Below are 18,195 nucleotides of genomic sequence, written 5' to 3' on the forward strand. Positions count from 1 at the left end.
TTTAACGCTTCGGATCTGCAGATTCAATTAGGTAGCGAAATTCTGCTTTCTCAATCTGGTGGCAGGGTGCATTTGCGTGGGTCTTTTATTTAAATCCTATTGTCCTCTCCTGGTAGGACGCATAATTTAACAATATTGTACGTGTGTCCCAGATTCCAGGAAGCTATACAGTAACACAACTAAATGAACAAATTCACACTTGCAGAAGAGTCATTATAAATGCTGCCCATGCAGATGGCAATATCACAGCCAGTATCGAGTTTTTCTTCTTCGTTCATGTAGCAAAATAGGATGGTATTCTTGCTGCTCAGTGCAAGTATTGTCCAAGTATTGTCACTTTTTTATATATTCATTATTATCTAATTAAAGAGTAAAAACATTTCTCATTAATATTGTTAATTACCGAGTTCATTGGGTAAATTGGTACCAATCAAACAAGGCCAAACATTAGAAATAACCGCAGCACATTGCAGCCGGAGAGGCTATATCTCCTTTACGATTCTCTTCCATCGTATCATCCACATATCTCTGCATCAGTGGAGTCATTTAAAGTGTAACTAAACTTTTAATAAAATGGAATAAAACTATAGCACAGATTATAATAGAAATCTTTGTAATATACTTTGTTCCAGTGTAAATTTGTTCCAGTGTTCTTCTTTTTCCCCTGCCTTTCTTCCTTATTTATGCATCCTGTATCCACTGACAACCGTGCTCTGGAGAGGAGGAGGTGACCCCATCTCCCTCCATAGAAAACAGCGGCGCATGGTCGCACACGCGGGAACAGATAGAGCATGCTCTATCTTTTCCCAATGTACCGTCGCCGGGTTGCCATTTCCGTCTATGGGGACGTATTTGCGGCCGCATATACATCCCCACAGACGGGCGTGTGAATAAGCCCTTAATCTTAAACCTTCTTTCCTTATATCTATGCAGTTTATGGAACTTCAGATACACTGCTCAATACAGGAGAAAGAAGCAGAAAATAAGCAACAGAGACGAGTTACTTAATGAAGCATATGAAGCATCCCCTTCTCTATTCATTTCTGAAATAATACAAATTTAGCTTCAAAGGTTTAGTTATGGTTGCTTAAAAATATTTCCCTTAGACCATTGTAGTTTTAGATAGTAAAACCACATTCTGTGAAATGGATTGTAGGTGTTATATTTACAAGCTCTACCTAAACTGAAGAGAAACAGGTTGAATTCTAAGGAGTCCATTGTGAGATTTATTTATTATAGTGACTACTTTTTTTTAAACAAATATTAAAAAGTAGAAGAGTAACCAGTGAAGTTAGACACAACTATCAAATCAGTTCTCATTCTGTGCTACTATATAACTTTATTTTATTCTGAGGACCATGATTATTGGAAGCCATAATGTAATTACTCTTATTCATTGTTTCTAGTGAATTATTCAAAAAATAAATCAAAATGTAGGTCCTTGTACAAGTGCTGTGCCTAGAGGAGATTTTCCAAGTCCTTTGTGATATTGATACAGTCTGTGGATTTCAAAACATATCCAGCATCTTCCCTGTCTAAATGGGAAAGGAGAACTCCTTTGAGAAACTATAGAACAGTCTAGTCCAAAATTCACAATCAGTTGAATTGAATCAATTTGGGCCGTGTTTTAATATCAACATAGGTGGTATTAGCACTTGTGGGTCACCAGAACCTGATGTAATATGTGAGGGTTGGTTCTGGTGCAGGTGCACTATGTATGCAGGGGCTCAGTGCACAGCAGGGCTTTGGGCAACAGACATAAATGAGGGTTAATGACTTTGCTGGCTTTAAGGCAGCCAATTTCCTCTCTCTATGCTCTTCAACGAACATTTGCTGTTCTAGTCATCAGCATGGCATGCATCCCTGTGCCAAGTTGTCTCAGACAAGAGATTGGTGTCTTCTGAAATGCCATTTGTGCCTCATTTCCCATCGACATTATGTCTTTCATACGCACATATCTCGACACCATGGAAAATGGACAACAGTAATCTTCCTGCCCGTGTGACAGACTAGAAATCTATGGTCACTAGAGGTTTCTATTAGGAACAGATATCGGCAGCGCAGTCTCATACATATGCATTCAATACAACGTAAATCTAGACCCATACAAATCAGCGGCCATATGGTGCCTTATGGTATTCCACATTTCAATAAATATGGTACTTGCATCTACTCTGCCTCAAGCAACAAATATTATATTTATATCTTGTGATACACCAATTTACTGTGCCGCAAAAACCCATATGGCATCAGCCTTGCAGGCGAATAAATCAGTACAGGAGTTCTGAATGTAGCCTTTATATTCACTGATATTACAAAGGACTGTAAATGCTGAATTACCTGCCCTGGTGCTAATCGCTCAATATATACCAATATTAAAATACAGAATAATTTAATTAAAAAATACCATATATACTCGAGTATAAGCCAAGGTTTTGTGCTGTAATAGCCCCATATGGCTTATACTCCAGTGCTCCCCGCAGCTCCTCGTCCCTCTTGTCTTCCTGCTACTTACATGCAGTTGCGGGTGGCAAGATCCCGGTGGATGAAATTTTTGGAACTGAGATATTCCATTCCACTGCAGATATCGATCATGAACCGGACCAAGGTTTGGATTGGCAGGGTCTGTGATAAAATATACATTGTAGACCAATTACATTAAAATATATTTGTTTTATGTAAATTTTTAGGCAGAGGGGGGAAATTTGCTCAGAAGTAAGAATGCTTTCAAGAGTAGAAATGTTAGAGAAACAGTTATAATGTATTTTGCAGCAGGACAATAATCCCATACGTATAGCCAATGTCGACAAGAAATTAACAGTGTACAGGCGGTCCCCTACTTAAGAACACTAGACTTACATACGACCCCTAGTTACAAACGGACCACTGGATATTGGTAAATTTATTGTACTTTAGTCCTAGGCTACAATAAACAGCTGTAACAGTTATCACTGGTGTCTGTAATGAAGCTTTATTGTTAATCTTGATTCTTATGACAACCCAACATTTTTAAAATCCAATTGTCACAGAGACCAAAAAAGTTCTAGCTGGGATTACAATGATAAATTATACAGATCCGACTTACATACAAATTCAACTTAAGAACAAACCTACAGACCCTATCTTGTATGTAACCCGGGGACTGCCTGTAATGGAAAACACGTATTCCTGGAAGTGATCTGACTCTTCTCTGAGAATACAGGCAAAACAGCCCTGCATCTGAAGAAGATCAAAAGTTTGTTCTCCAAGATGTTTGGAACAATCTCCCTGCTGAGTTGCTTCAATACCTAACAAGAGTACATAGAAGAATTGATGTGGTATTGAAGGCAGAGTGGCCACTAGAAATTATTTCATTGAGATTTCTCCTTTGTTAATCACTTTGGATTTTCTTAATTGAAAAGAAACTAATAGCAATTCTATTTATGAAGGCATTCTTACTTGCAGAATTTTACAAGCCAGCATAAACCTATTTTACAGTAATATAACACATATACTATATACACACACATTGCCGAATTAAACTACAAGCCCCCTCAGGTAGGGCATGAAATGTCCTTTCTAGAATTCCCTCTTAACTGGTATCTCACCAATTTTCCGATAGAAAATCTCCTCCAAAGTCGTATGTAAATGAGAAGAGATAGTCACGTATATATCCTGGAGCCCCTGCGGCTATTTTGCATAATTTTTAAAGCCTTTTTTGTAAAAACAAGGGCATAAGAAGCTAAATCCTACCAGACGGGGTACACACCAATATGTCAGTGTGCTTGGTTTACAATTCTTCATCTTGGTGGCAGATTTCCTTTAACGCTATAGTTGGAAACGTGAGCTGCAGATAAAATTCCTGACTTTTTGTAACTCTCTGTATTTTGGTACTGTAGCTTTCAGCCTAATCTAAAAGGTCAAATTCTTCTCTTTAATAGGACACCAAAGTTAGGGGCATCTGAAGTGACGCTTCCTCTTCATCCTCTAAACTTTACTCATTGCAGGCAAATATGACTCTTTTCCTCGTTGCCTATTAAAATAATCTTCTCCAAATTCATGTGAAAATAAGCAGGGATGTAAAATCTATTGACCAGTTGCCCCAAATTTCACTGTTATCCCCTCACAATCTGATCATGGGGGTCCAAAGTAGAGACCCCCCGCAGCTCATGATAATGGGGATATGGTTCTCACTAAATGATGGAGTGGCCAGCATCCTGAGCTGCTGGACCAGCAATTTCTGGTCCTTTCACAGACACTGAATAGAGCATACTTCATCTGCGGCGCTATCATTTAGTGAGAACAAGACCCGGTCCCAACAGATGGGCCCTACTGGTCAGATTGTTATCAGATTACTGTTGCTGATCAGCTGTACAAACTTTATATCCAGTCGGCAATTAGCATCCAGTGAAAACGACCCGAAAACAAAAGGTTTCTCTAAAAAAAACATGCATTTTTTATGCATAGTCCAAAGTGGATTTAGCACAACTAAATTTACTGTCCAGACTATAAAATCCTATTATCTTTGCGGACAACAGAGTGATTATTCTTCTGGTCGATCCTTTTGCAAGTGTCAATTTTATAAGAAATTGTCACCTACAAAACGTGTGTCATCTATTTTTTGCTATAGACATGAGTACAATAACTTTTTATAATTATATTTGGAGTTCACATTAAAGGGGTATTCCCACAAAGACAAGATTCTCATAAATCTACTCAGGATAGCAAAATAACACATTCTCTAATTCACTGTTATTAACAAAAATACAGCATTTCACAGATATAAATCCGACCTCTCTTTTTTACTATGGCCGGATTCTTCTCATGAATAGCTTCTCCTGTCTGCACACTGCAGTGCTTTCTGCCTCCTGCCCATCCCCTCAGCATTACAAAACCAGATCAGACAAAGGCACTTCCTGCCAGTAAGCAGCACTGTGCAGATACTTAAAGGGGTATTCCCACAAATACAAGATTCTTATATATACTTAGGATAATAAAATAACACATTGTCAAATTCCATTTTATTAGCAAAAATACAGCATTTCACTGATCTAATTCCAACCTGTCTCTATCAATCCAAACAACACATCATAAGGAGTGTAAATCTACAAGCTACAGGCAGATAAGGTCTTTATCCAGGGGAGGGAGGCATATATCATAACTGAGAGTGTATGTCATGACTGTTATAGCAGAGCTGAGAATGTAATGTGTAATAGGCATCTCATGGATCTCATCTCTCTTTCTATGTGTCAGATACTAGTGAGTGTTTAGAGGCTAAATGAAAGTGTGTATAAAACTGTACCCTGATAAACTAACCACATTGTCAGCACACAGCACTGGAGGCATCATGAAGTGTCATGAGTGTCAGAGACCCCGAGCCCACACCCTTGGGTAATACAATGACCATCACTAAGTTATAGAAGCTAAAACAGCAATAAAACGGAGTAAACTTGTAAAGTAAAGAGCTAAAAATTATCTTTATTGTGTAAACATGATTAGGGGATTATAATTTGAGAACTTTATTTCATGGACAAACCCCTTTATCTTAGTATCAGGAAAAACAACATGTGGCAAAAGCCGCCAACTAACGCAATATTAGTTTAAGTAGAAACAAGCCTGAAGCGGCAGAGACAGCTTCACGCAGAGTCTGCAAATGAGTTCTGTTCCACCACAAATAGTTCGGCCAATTTACAAGTCAATTCACTGTTCTCTAGAACAGGAGTCTCTAACACAGCAACCATAAGCCAAGAGTTACAACTGAATGTGATAATACATCCAGCCGGATGCAAGAGTCTGAAATATCATCTAAATCCACAAATAGGTCAACATATTTGGCCTTATTAAAAAAACTACTTGTATGGAAGGGTTTTTTTGTCTGTTAACATTACCTTTAGGTCCATGTTCAGATCATAATCACATTAAGGTCATCAGTTTATACCCAGGGACAACCTCCCCAGACTTACAATGGGCTCTTCCCCTATGCGTGACATCAGAAGAAAGGTGTGCAGATCACCGTGCTTCATAAATGGCAGGATAACCATTGGAACTGGCAATCTTCCCTTGGTACGACTTCTTAAACTCACTCCTAAGTTGAAAAAAAAAATTATATTAAATATAGCTGTTCAGACGGACTTTTTAGCTATTCTTAGTTAGCCCAAAAATCTACCATTAAAAGACATATTTTCTGAGATTTGCAGAAATTATGCTAACTAGTACAATACTGGTGGAAAAAAATTCCTTCATACTGGGTATTTTGAATTCATATTGCATTTAAAGAAAGCAAGGTATTTGGGGTATCCTTCCTTTTACCCCCTCCCCTCTCCAAAGACTTCTATGACAAATTCTAAGACAAATTCAGCAGAAAGTGTCAATTTCTAATTTTTCAGGAGTTGTGGGAAATGGCCTAATAAGAGAAGGAAGAACTTTTTCTTCATGTTTCTTTGTTTTCTTCAGTTACGTTTCTTTGTTTGTCTTACTGATTTAGTTTAGTTAACAATTGACGCAAGATTTTCACGGTTCTGCCTTGTTATAGGAGATGAACAATAAGGATAAATAGTGTTACTACTTCACTTTCTATTTGTTTAATATGGTGTTCTGTAGAGGGCCTTCTCTGACCTGGTAGTATATAAACATGTAAAGCAGGGCCGGTGCCAGCACTGAACATGCCCGAGCAAGTGCTGTATACATAATGTACATAAGGCTGTACATTATGGGGTTGAGGGGGGCTGTATCTAATGAATTCATGGAGGGTAAGGAGGCTGTATACAAAATAACCATGAGGGGGCTCTGTGGTGTGATAAACTAACAAATACTTTAGAGAACAGGAGACTGTTTTAGTTTCTCAATTGTTAATGCTGCCATGTGAGTTCACTGCAAAGGGGCCCATAGAGGCACATCCTATTCTCTAAAGTATTTGTTACTTTATCACACCAAACAGCCCCCTCATGGTTATTTTATATATGGCCCTCAGAGGCTCTGGCCCAGAGGCCTTCTGAAACCTGGAGCCGACCCTGGTATGAACTATAGTAAAGTCTGTTACAGTATCTTGTTATATTCACAGGATCTACCAATCCATTCTGTATTGCTTTTGAGCACATATATTTTGCTGGTTACAGCCGCTATCTGTAGGGTCCAGTCCAGATCTTTTCCAGACCATATCTGCTTATATTCAAAATAGAATGTAGGAAACATATGAATATGGATATAGAATATAATTGGTGAAAATATAAATTAATGAAAAGGGAAAATAAATTGGGGAAGATAAACCAGAAAAAATGTTAGAAGGAGACATGAGCAAGTCTGATGAACAACGCAGTTATGAAAATGGCTTAAATAAGATATATGTGAATATCTGGAGTATTACAGACCGGGTGGAGAGATGGAGCAGAGCAGGGTATGTGGTGTAAGTGCGGAGCAGATGGCAGGGTAAGTACAAACTGTGCAGCATAAGCTTTGCTCTGCTCAGTACTTCTAATGCCTTCTGTTCAGTCCATGCATATAATGCACACAGGGATTACTTTCAACTACTAGTTTGTATTTTTCCACCATATACATTTTTTTATGATGGTCGGTCCCAAAAATGATTAACTCTTGCTTTCCCTTCCGATCCAAAAAACGTCACAGTCAGCCGTACCTTAGACTGATGTGCATGGACCAAGCTTTCCCCAGTATAACAATCTGCATCCCTCTACAGCTAATACATTCGGATGGTTGGCTTTAACAATTCAGAATAAACCAAAATTACATGATAACATTACAATCTCTGCAGTGATAAACATATACAGTTCACCCACAAACCCGTGTCTCTCCATGTTACCACAGCTAAGGAATGTACCCCAGGCTCCACAATACATTGGCCATACAAGTCGTGACAAGAATACGTAATAGGTGATGAGTTGGTGTTTTTAAATATAGGGCAGACTTCCGCGCTTCTGTCTTTAAAGGTATGCAAGTTATGTCTGTACCCAATGCCTCAAAACAAGAACATCCAGTCAAAATAATCTTCTATATATACCATGATTACATATGAGAAGATCACATTGGCGGAGTCAGATCTTACATCATCGTGGATATTCAGTATAAAGAGGATCTATAAAGTATGTAACTATTCAGAGTATTTTGGAAAACAATGGTGGTTTAAAGGGCCTTGGCCATGACATGTACAGGATACTTTATGTCATAAATACCTGATAGATGTGGATCCAGTCTTACTCAATAATGGTCATGACAAATGGAGAGATGGATACACATGCATGGCCACTCTCTTTTCAAGTCTTTGGGAGCTCTGAAATAAAGCAGCCATATCTCTATTCGCTCCGGCCATGGGTTGGGAGTCAGCAGTAACGCCATACCCACAGATAGGGCCCACATCTATCAAGGATTTATTTGTGAGAAAACCCCACTAAACAGGATTTTTTTATCATCTTCTTTAATCCCCAAAATTCTACATCCTCTATTAGGCAATGTCTCACGGATTCTGACATAGTTAGAATTTTCTTTCTAAAAAACGGCAGAGCCAACCTACCTACTCCAGCTCAAGGCTGACAGTAGTGAACCTATATAGTGTACCATAGGTTCAGTGTAGTATCAGTACCCAAAATAATACTTAGGCTCTCTACTGTCAGGTTGATGGGCCCAGAGATGGTTCCACCCATCTGACAGTAGAGATGCAATAATTTCTCAGGAATGGTGGGGGCTAGAGAGAAAATTCCAGTGTAGTGGCACCTGTATAAAGTATATGTACCACCAGGATCAAGGATTGTAAACCAAGCACAATGAAATACTGGTCTGTGCCCCCTCTGGCAGAATCAGCTCTTCTTTTAGAATCTTATGCCATGGTTTTAAATAAAAATACAACTTTAATAATTATGCAAATGAGCCTGAGGGACTCCATTAACACCTATAGAGCTTGAAGACTCAGGTTCATTTGCATAATTTTACAAGCCTTTTTTTTAAACCAGGGCATAAGAAACTAAAAGAAGAGCAGATCCTGCCAAAGGGGACACACACCAGTGTCAGTGTGCTTGGTTTACAATCCTTCATCCTGGTGTTAGATGTCATTTAATGATGGTAAATTATTGGGAACCCGTATTATTTGGGACAATTGCTTCCTCTGTTGTATGCAGTTACACTGCACTCTGTAGAAAGCGGTTGCAAACAGGCGCCAATATCCAGACTTATCTGCTTATACATCAGAGCGTTTAACTCTAAGAATAAGAAATTTGGGTGAACCTTGAATATTTTTTTATGGAAAGAATAATTCTTCAGACTTTCTGTCACAAAAAAAATGGAAAACTGATGAAATACTTGAAACCAAGTGTGAACTTGCAAACATTAGAACAAAATGGCGTTAATCTAATTGGTAGTTAGCGTCATCATGTATAATAGCCCCTTTCATAAACTCAAAGGGAAACGCCAGTAAATAATTAGATACAATAATACTGACTGAAGCCAATGCTGCTTCTTCTGCCTCTACGTAGAATACAGCAGGATACTAGGGTTTACCTGCTCTACTATATAGAAAGAACATAAATGGGTTCAGACCAAGACAACAATAAGGTAAAAACTTTGGGACCCCCAATGATCCCTAGCACAGGAACTTCCTATCCTAATTTTAAAGGATCAGGGGGTGTAGATGGTAGAATTCCCTTTATGTACCATTTTCCACACCCAGAGATTCAATAAAGAGCCTAAAATGTTAGATAATCATTTGGCCAAAAAAGTTTGTAGTGCGATTAGCCTGTTGATGAGGGTTAGGTTAGAACATGATTGGCTACAATGTTACTGTACTGAAGCTCCATTAATGGGAATTCTATTTCTATGCAAAGTCAAGAACAAAAAGTTTGAATATAAAACTGAACTGTCAAACTTATACTAAAATCTATAACAATGACTAATAGACAGCGGAAGCGGCACATAATGCAGGTAACGTCAACCGATTTTTACCTATTAATTTGCAAACGTTTGGATGGTCAAACTCCTTCATGAAAGCAGCTTCTCGCAAGAATTCTTCAATATCACTGGAGCAGAAAATTTCCGCTGGCAGGAGAAAGGAGAATGTTATAAGAGGCAAAGTGCGGAGGAACAAGCTCTGAAATTAGCATCCAGAAGGCTCATTATATCTGCGCTGGAACTGAATCTGTGCTTGTCTATTGGAATCATTTCTAACAAGGTTCTTGTGATGTAGGAGCCAGCAATGCTTAAAAGACCAGTACATAATGGCCATCACTCTTCCCATGCATAATTTCATGCCGGTGGCAGTATAGAGGGTATACGATTTTCTTATTAGGCACATATTATATTATAGCTTCACACAAAACTGCAACATGATGTGACACTAAATTGCCAGTGCATTCATTATGCCTGTATATATTACATAGCCAAGCTTGGTGTAGGATAGAAGGGACAAAACTGACTCATATCTGTATTGCTGGGTAGCAGATATAAGCAAATCTATGGAAATTTTGCTTTGGAGACAGGCACATGTCCTATTACATAGCAATATAGCATATAAATAGGCTGAAATGCTAAAATGTTGATATAGATTTGGCCTCCATTGCCTTATACAGGGGTACAAAAATAACAAAAGTAATTATCCTCATAATACGGCAAAGCAAATGTTAACAGATTTGCAAGGTCCAATGTTTGGATCTGTGTATATCTCCATTGTAAGCATACGCTTTTCTTAATTCATGTCCTAACACATCGTGGCACATATACTTACCCGGTCCTGTCGCGATTCCCCAATCCGGACTGTCCGACGAGGATGAAGTCCGGCCACGATTCACCAAGATCGTGCGCCCAATATCCTGCATGTGTCGCTTCCCCGCTGAGGTCTGCCGGAGTTCACCTTCTTCTTCCTGGTGCATGTGAGTGCATTGTCTTGCAACACAATTGGAATTTTAAATCCCGCGCTCAGTCCAAATCAGTTGGGTTGTCCGGCAGTTACTCCCCCCGATTTGTGTCGCATGAAAGTCGTCACGATTGCGACAAAATCCAATCGTGTCTGCCAAAAACCCCTGTTAAATGCGTCGCAAATCGGAAATAGTCGGGAAACCCGACGGAAATGCGGTGTGCGGACCCTTAGTAAATGTGCCCCAATATGTGCAGGCATAGCACTAGAGATTTCCATTTAGATCTCCATTGAGTAGAAAATATCTGATACCCATTTTGTCTTTTTAACTGACCAGCGATGCTCATAGCCATGTAAAAGTGGTACAGCCCATTCAATAGATCTGCTTTGTGGTTTAGTGGTTGTGAACTTGTGAGTACAATTATGTCTGGTACATCTACAAAGGAGCTGAGATGCTAGGTCGCTTCAATCACCAGACACATTTTCCTTTGTCGCAGGATATTTGGGATTTTGGGTAATATATAGGGTTTTATTTATTTATTTATTTGTTTCTTTTTCACTTTAAAAATCCATGAAAATTTGATCACATCTTCAATAACACAAAGTGCCACTAATTACTTCTCAAAATTATTATCCATTGTCTTATTATTATCCACATTATAGACTTTTTTTTTTTTTAGGGGGTGGGGACATTTTACATTACTTTGATATATTAGCTACATTACAGAGCTGATATGGGTCTGCCCAATTACCCAGCATTGGGCAAGGAGTAAGAAGCTGTGTTGTCACCTTATTCTTAGGCTATATTCACACTAACGTATGCCCGCCGTACCTTAGTACGTAGTAGAGAAACATGGGGCACGGCGCCATATTATGGGGAAAGATAGGACATGTCCCATCTTTCTCCCGGCTACGGAACAGTATGGTGCCGCACGTGTGCTGTACCGTACCACTCCCGTATGGCGCCGTGTGCCCATTGCCGTCTATGGGGGAGCGTATATACGTTCCCCATACGGCAGTGTGAATGTAGCCTTACTCTGCAATGTAGCCACCTTGCTCTTATTCTTTTGCAGAAAACCACTATAGGGGGCAGCATTTAAAATAAAATAGAAGAAAACACTAAACAGGCAATTGACCATTCCTGAAGTACGTTGGAGACGATTTCATATTTTTTTGCACATTTGCTCGCCTCAGCAGTTTTGGCTGTAGCAGGAGCTAAGGTCCCCCCTTGGAAAGAGAAGTATAGCTATTCCCTCTATTTGCACCCACATCACAAGTATTATGCTCAAACAGATCGACCTTTAATTCCTGTGTATACAGTGCAGTCCTCGGCTACTTCCATAAGTGCCACCGACTGAATGGACTGGCAGCATGCATGCTCGACATGCCACTCCATTCATTTGGGGTACAACGGACCCCTGTTCTCTTGATCTACATTTTATTCCCTATCCTATGGATCCCCTAACTAGCTGTGAACAAATTATTCCTTTTTATTCAATAAATTCCAAAGCCTTCTAATGGATAAGAGTACTGTTTGCAACAACATTAAAACATACACATGTTTAATGAAAATTTTATTATACTCACTTTTCAGCATTTTTACTGCAACCTTCTGTAATGAGCCATCCTCGAGCTTCAACTGAGCTTCCCTGACGGAGCCAAACTCTCCTAATAGGTTACATTAAGATGAGAAAATCGTAAAAATAATGCAAGTAAGTGGAAAGCGACAACAAAGTAGCAGTGAATTTGTGGTGGAAAAATAGGAATCTCTCCAAATGAGGAGAGGTAGGCGCCTCTCCGCTCTGAAATTACAACATTTATCTGAAGTCAGGATGTCAGGATGCTTGGGCAATAAAACCAGCATTCGCCAGAAACAAATCCTATCATAAAATTAATGGCGTGTTGATAAGATTCTTTCTTTTCAGTAACAGGTGATGGCCTTTATCTCTGGGGTCACAGCTAGAAAACCCCCTTTGCTGGGATGCCTGCATGGCAAGATATCATAATATAAAGATTCTGGGGAATTAAAGGTGTCATAAACCCTGAGTAATAATACACAATTAGCATATTTCTATTCTTCATCACAAGCAGGTGGCTATGGGGGATTTTGGAATGCCACCTGGATGGATAGAAAATTGTCATTCTTTGGGAATATCATTCTAGCGGACAGGTTGATCGTGTATTTCTGCTTCCTCAGGCACTAGACTTAAAACGTCATGTAACGTAGTAAATTCCGTTTTTCATCCCTTTTATTTTACCAAATTGTTGTTTTTGCATTGTATGTACCGTATATACGTCGGTTGATTTCATGTTACCTTTTTTGTATGATGACCCCTTTGTTTGTAAGCACTGTCATTTTTTATATTAAAACTTCAATTTAATAAGAGCTTCCTTGTGTTCTAATGATTCCATACCTCAGAAGAGACGTTACCTGAATAAACTGATTTATTAGCAAGTGTAATATTGTATTTTTGCATAGTCTATGTAGGATGTCTCGGCAGCCTCATATATGACGAGTGGTGGCAGCTTAAATTCACTAAGGTTCTGGAGGGCGGGAGACAGTCCACAGTGACCCGATAGTCTCCCTTGCTGAACCTGAAGTCTGTGATCTTGACAGTATGCACATGCTGGTTTTTATGTTCCCAGACAATCTTGGTACTGGTTCTCCTGTACAAATCCAGGAGGAGGTAGGGAATCTAACTGCAATGCCCCTTGGGGAAAAAAGTATGCAAACAAGCTGTCCTCTAGAAGCAAAAAGTAGGAAGACTTTACCAATTAAGGCCACCTTGCAGGCTTGTGGAGACTTATGGACATTAATTATCCACTGGGAATTCTGGGAAATATGCAAATATGTTTTTCCAGAATAGGATAAGGAAAACTTTGCCTCTTTTGCTACATTGTAAGGCAGCCCCCTCAACATCAAGCATGACTTTCAAGCAGCCTAGTTTCATAATGCCAGATTAAAACCAAACCAGTATATCTATTCCAGAAGGTACAGATTCTCAACTGTAGACAGCACTGTTTCACTGTCTTTGTATCTGGTCAGTACAGTGTAGGGAACTAGTTTAGAGGCTTTTGACTAGAGTCTGGAAGTAAGAGTTCTCCTTACAGAAACATTGCAAATTAAGCCTGAATTAAGATGTGAAGAAGTATACAGACTAGTTTATACTATTGGTTTCATACTGAGGCATCCGTACACACCAACAACAATAATATTGTATTACGTTTCAGCAAATTTCATTTATTACCTTTCCCCAGTGTACGTCCTAAGGTAAACTGCTGCTGCTGAATGAGGACATCTGTAAGCTTAGATTTCAGCTCATCGCTAATGCCGATGCTATCCACTGTAAATAGAGGAAAAACAAGCAGGTCTAGTACAGGCAATGATAAGGTCACTGATAGCTTGTAGATTCATTTCACTACAACCATTACACTTAAAGAGGTTGTCCAGTTTCAGTAAATAATACAAGTGTCCATCACATGACCATAGACTGATTTTTATCAACTAAAAGCAAGTAATGAAGCTTCCTATTGAATAACAACAAGCAGAGATGTAGAAAACCACAAGAAGGTATATAGCCAATAGATTTTTTATTTTATTAGAACATTTATTTGTTGAAACTGGAGCAAAACCACTTTAATTGGACCATGCACAGATCCTTCAAGACGGCTCACTATAGTTATGTATACATTACACATTCAGAGAAATTATGAAGTTATTGTAGTTATTGGCCACTAAAATGAACATTTTGACTTACATGTGGCTTCCAAGACTTCAGTTCCTCTTCTATTGAAGGATCTGGCTGCAGTAAACTGGATAACTGGACCACCCCGACCGAGCATGGAGCCAAACATGTGGCTGCAAAAATGTTACGAGAAAGAAAATCAAAACTCATTATTAGTCTATACAGTATGGTAGAGGATTTTAGTCTTGTGTAACTTTTTAGTAAGCAAAATGCCAAGAACATTTGGCGGATACAGACATTTGTTGGCTTGCAATAATGACGATAAAGCTGATCAAGAAAATAAATGGAAGACATACAGCATGTATTACATGGCTCCCCTAGTAATAACTTACAGTAGTAAACGCTGTTACATGTGGTTACATTCATTAGATTTTTTCCAGAATAACTGCCCAGATCTTTATCCAATGATCCTAGAAATTAGACAATTAATTTTCTCTTTCTCACTTTTCATTTAACCCCTTCGCACTGCAGGGTTTTTTAGTTAATTTTTTGCTCTCTAACTTCAAAATTGCATACCTTTCACCTTTTTATTTTATCTCAACCAAGATTAATCTTTTAAATGCCAGTGTCTTTGCCAGCATCAATAAAGGGGTTAACACCTGCGATCGGTGCTAGTACCGATCACGGTTATTAGCGATGGGTGTTTGCTGTGATATGTAGCAAACCCCATGTATCTATGAAAAAGGGTTCACTATGCAACAGTGTATAAATATATGCTAAATGTTACAATATGCTAACTTCTTATGGCCCCCACCACATCTCCTGGTGTACTGGCCTGTCTCCTGGTAGCACCTCAAGCCTCTGGACACTACCAAACAGACACAGCAAACTTTCTGCCACAGCTCGCATTGATGTGCCATCCAGGATGAGCTGCACTAACTGTAGTTGTAGGGTGGTCATACAGGCACGTGGAGGCCACACACTATACTGACCTCATCAGGAGAATGCCGAGGCATTGTAAGGAGGTCCTACAGGCACATGGGGCCACACACAATCCTGACCTCATCAGGAGCATGCTGAGGCATTGTAAGGAGGTCCTACAGGCACGTGGGGGCCACACACAATACTGACCTCATCAGGAGCATGGCAAGGCATTGTAAGGAGGTCCTACAGGCACGTGGGGGCCACACACAATACTGACCTCATCAGGAGCATGGCAAGGCATTGTAAGGAGGTCATAAAGGAATGTGGGGGCCACACACAATACTGAGCCTTATTTTGTCTCGTTTTACGGACAAGTTAGATCAGCCTGTAATGTGTTTTTCCACTGTCATTTTGTGGGCAACTCCAAATCCAGGCCTTCATTGGTTAAAGAATGTGATTTTGTTTTCAGCACATTCAACTAGATACAGAACAAAGTATTCAATGATAATATTTAATTCATTCAGATCTAGGATGTGTTATATATATACATACCTTGGAATATCTCCAGTCGTCAATGGAATTATTAGAAGATATAACATTGGAATATACAAGTCTTGCATCTAAATGCATATACAGATGCACATTTATAGACCTATTGTTGCCTTTTGCAAACTTCATCCATTTGACCGAGAATGGAGAAGATCCTAGTCTTTTTTTGGTGTGCCAATTGTTGTTACTGCACATGTACGCACACTCCTGGGCTCTCAGTACGACACATGCGCAGCCTATCTGGACTTGTTAGAACCTGCTGAGTACCTCCTGGACGCAGGAGGTACGTAGGGGATATGACTTATCTTGTGCAGGAAGTCTGTATACCATTGGAGATCTGGTATTGACAAGGACACTAAGTCATATTATTGTCTGCAATATCTCTGACAACATTTTAATTTGAATCATCTCTCTGAACTCTTCTAAACATCGGAGTATCTATTGAGTTTATTGATGAAAATGGGCCACAGCAAAAGTACCTGTACTGAGTTGTGGTTAAGATGTTTTATTACAGTACCGACTAAATATTGATGGGCAATCACATTATATGAATACATTTCGAGATCTTTATAAACTGTTGCATAATAATAGACACAACTATATCTAACTGTTGGGTTTAATCAGAGTCTAGCACCAAATGTGGGATATTGTTTTTTATGTTTTTTTAAGGTTCATTTGGTATTTTATATAGCGCTATCATATTTTATTTTGTCAAATAAGTATATTTTCCTGGTTTGTGAGATTGTGCCAAGAACAAGAACTTTTGTATTTTTTCCTTTTAGCACACAGCATTTTCTTGTGCACATCACATGTGGCTTTATTATAAGTCCGAGCACCTCTCACGCCCATTTCTTTCATAATTAATATTCCAATGGGTCATTAAAATATAAGCTAATATGTAATTAGTTGTTATTTTAAAGATAACCCATTGCAGCAGCCTGTGTGTGCCTGTGTCTCCTCATACATTGTTCCTGTACTTCACACCATCCCCCTCCCTCCCCTGCCGGCTCAATGCACATGACAGGAAGGGGAGAGGGGGAGGAGCTGCATGGGTTTGGAGGACAGAAGACTGACACAGGCACACACAGGCTGCAGCTGCTCCCTCTGTAACTCAACACATGCTGATGGCAGGAAGCCAGGTAAAGTAAAATAAGCTTATACACACTATTGAAATGTATCAGAATCAGAAAGGGAACATGAGCTAGGGATGAAGTGTCAATACCTCCAGTACTCTCCGTTAGGAATTTTTTTTGGAAACTCCTGACTGTTTATAGGGCTAATAGCATTTATATTCTTCATTATAGTGTATGTCCACATAAGAAAAATTAAATATTTGAAGGACTCATTTGAATATCAATAATGATTATTTCTGGAGTACCCCACAGGTTACAAAAACAAAGGGTCCAATGGGGTCCCACGTACCTCCATCAGATCCCTCGTCACCACGCCATACTAATGAAGCACACGGCCGTGCATTACAGTTTTGCTCCATTAATCTCTACGGAGCAGACGGAAATTGCCAAGCGCCATGCTCAAATATCTTAGTCGGCTCCATAGAGATTAATGGAGCAGAATGGTCATGCACGGCCGTCTGCTCCACTAGTCTGACGAAGCGACAAGGGGTCCAACGGACCCCTCATTTTCGTGATCTGTGGGGGTCTCAGCATTGAGACTCCCAATGATTAGCAAGTTAGGCCCTATCCTGTGGTTAGGGCCCAACTTTTGTTCGTCAGAAAACCCCTTAAAGTACCAAATTAAATAACCTTCTGGCAGATGTAAAAAAATAAAATCTAGAAAAGATTTGTCAACAACAAAACCAGCGTCCACCCACAGAATATCCAACTTATTAGGCTTTCCTAGTCTAATCTAATTTTTATTCCATAGTTTTTAAACTTGTGAGACAGTTTTCTCACCCAAATCTTGTTTCTTTTCTTCTTTTCCGCAAAAAGATTAAGGTCATAGCCACAACGGTCACTAAGGCAGTAAGGATACCCAATACCAGAGGGACCCAGGACATTCTTGTATGTGGGCGTCTCTGACGATCTATAAGACAATAGAGCACATTTGCATATTACCTATTACAATTTCAGACATTAACAAGTAACAATCTGGAAAGTGTCATTTAAAAATGTATATGGTTCCTAAAAGGTATTTCAGGAATGTGTTGCTTAAGTAGAGGTCAGTTTCTGACATCTGACACATACA

General features: G+C 39.3%; 1 protein-coding gene across 2 annotated transcripts in view; it reads right to left on the bottom strand.

The window, feature by feature from the left end:
* Window positions 1-18,195, bottom strand: part of TYRO3 (TYRO3 protein tyrosine kinase) — a 143,463-nt gene that overhangs the window by 18,383 nt on the left and 106,885 nt on the right. For both annotated transcript variants that reach the window (XM_072115700.1, XM_072115699.1), the window contains 7 exons: window positions 17,904-18,033; window positions 14,590-14,690; window positions 14,080-14,175; window positions 12,419-12,499; window positions 9,925-10,017; window positions 5,943-6,064; window positions 2,516-2,625 (listed from right to left, as the gene is read on the bottom strand). In XM_072115700.1, coding sequence (XP_071971801.1) covers window positions 2,516-2,625; window positions 5,943-6,064; window positions 9,925-10,017; window positions 12,419-12,499; window positions 14,080-14,175; window positions 14,590-14,690; window positions 17,904-18,033 — 733 coding nt within the window. The remainder of the gene's footprint in view (window positions 1-2,515; window positions 2,626-5,942; window positions 6,065-9,924; window positions 10,018-12,418; window positions 12,500-14,079; window positions 14,176-14,589; window positions 14,691-17,903; window positions 18,034-18,195) is intronic.

Source organism: Engystomops pustulosus, chromosome 7, assembly GCF_040894005.1.
Source record: "Engystomops pustulosus chromosome 7, aEngPut4.maternal, whole genome shotgun sequence".
Classification (NCBI taxonomy): domain Eukaryota; kingdom Metazoa; phylum Chordata; class Amphibia; order Anura; family Leptodactylidae; genus Engystomops; species Engystomops pustulosus.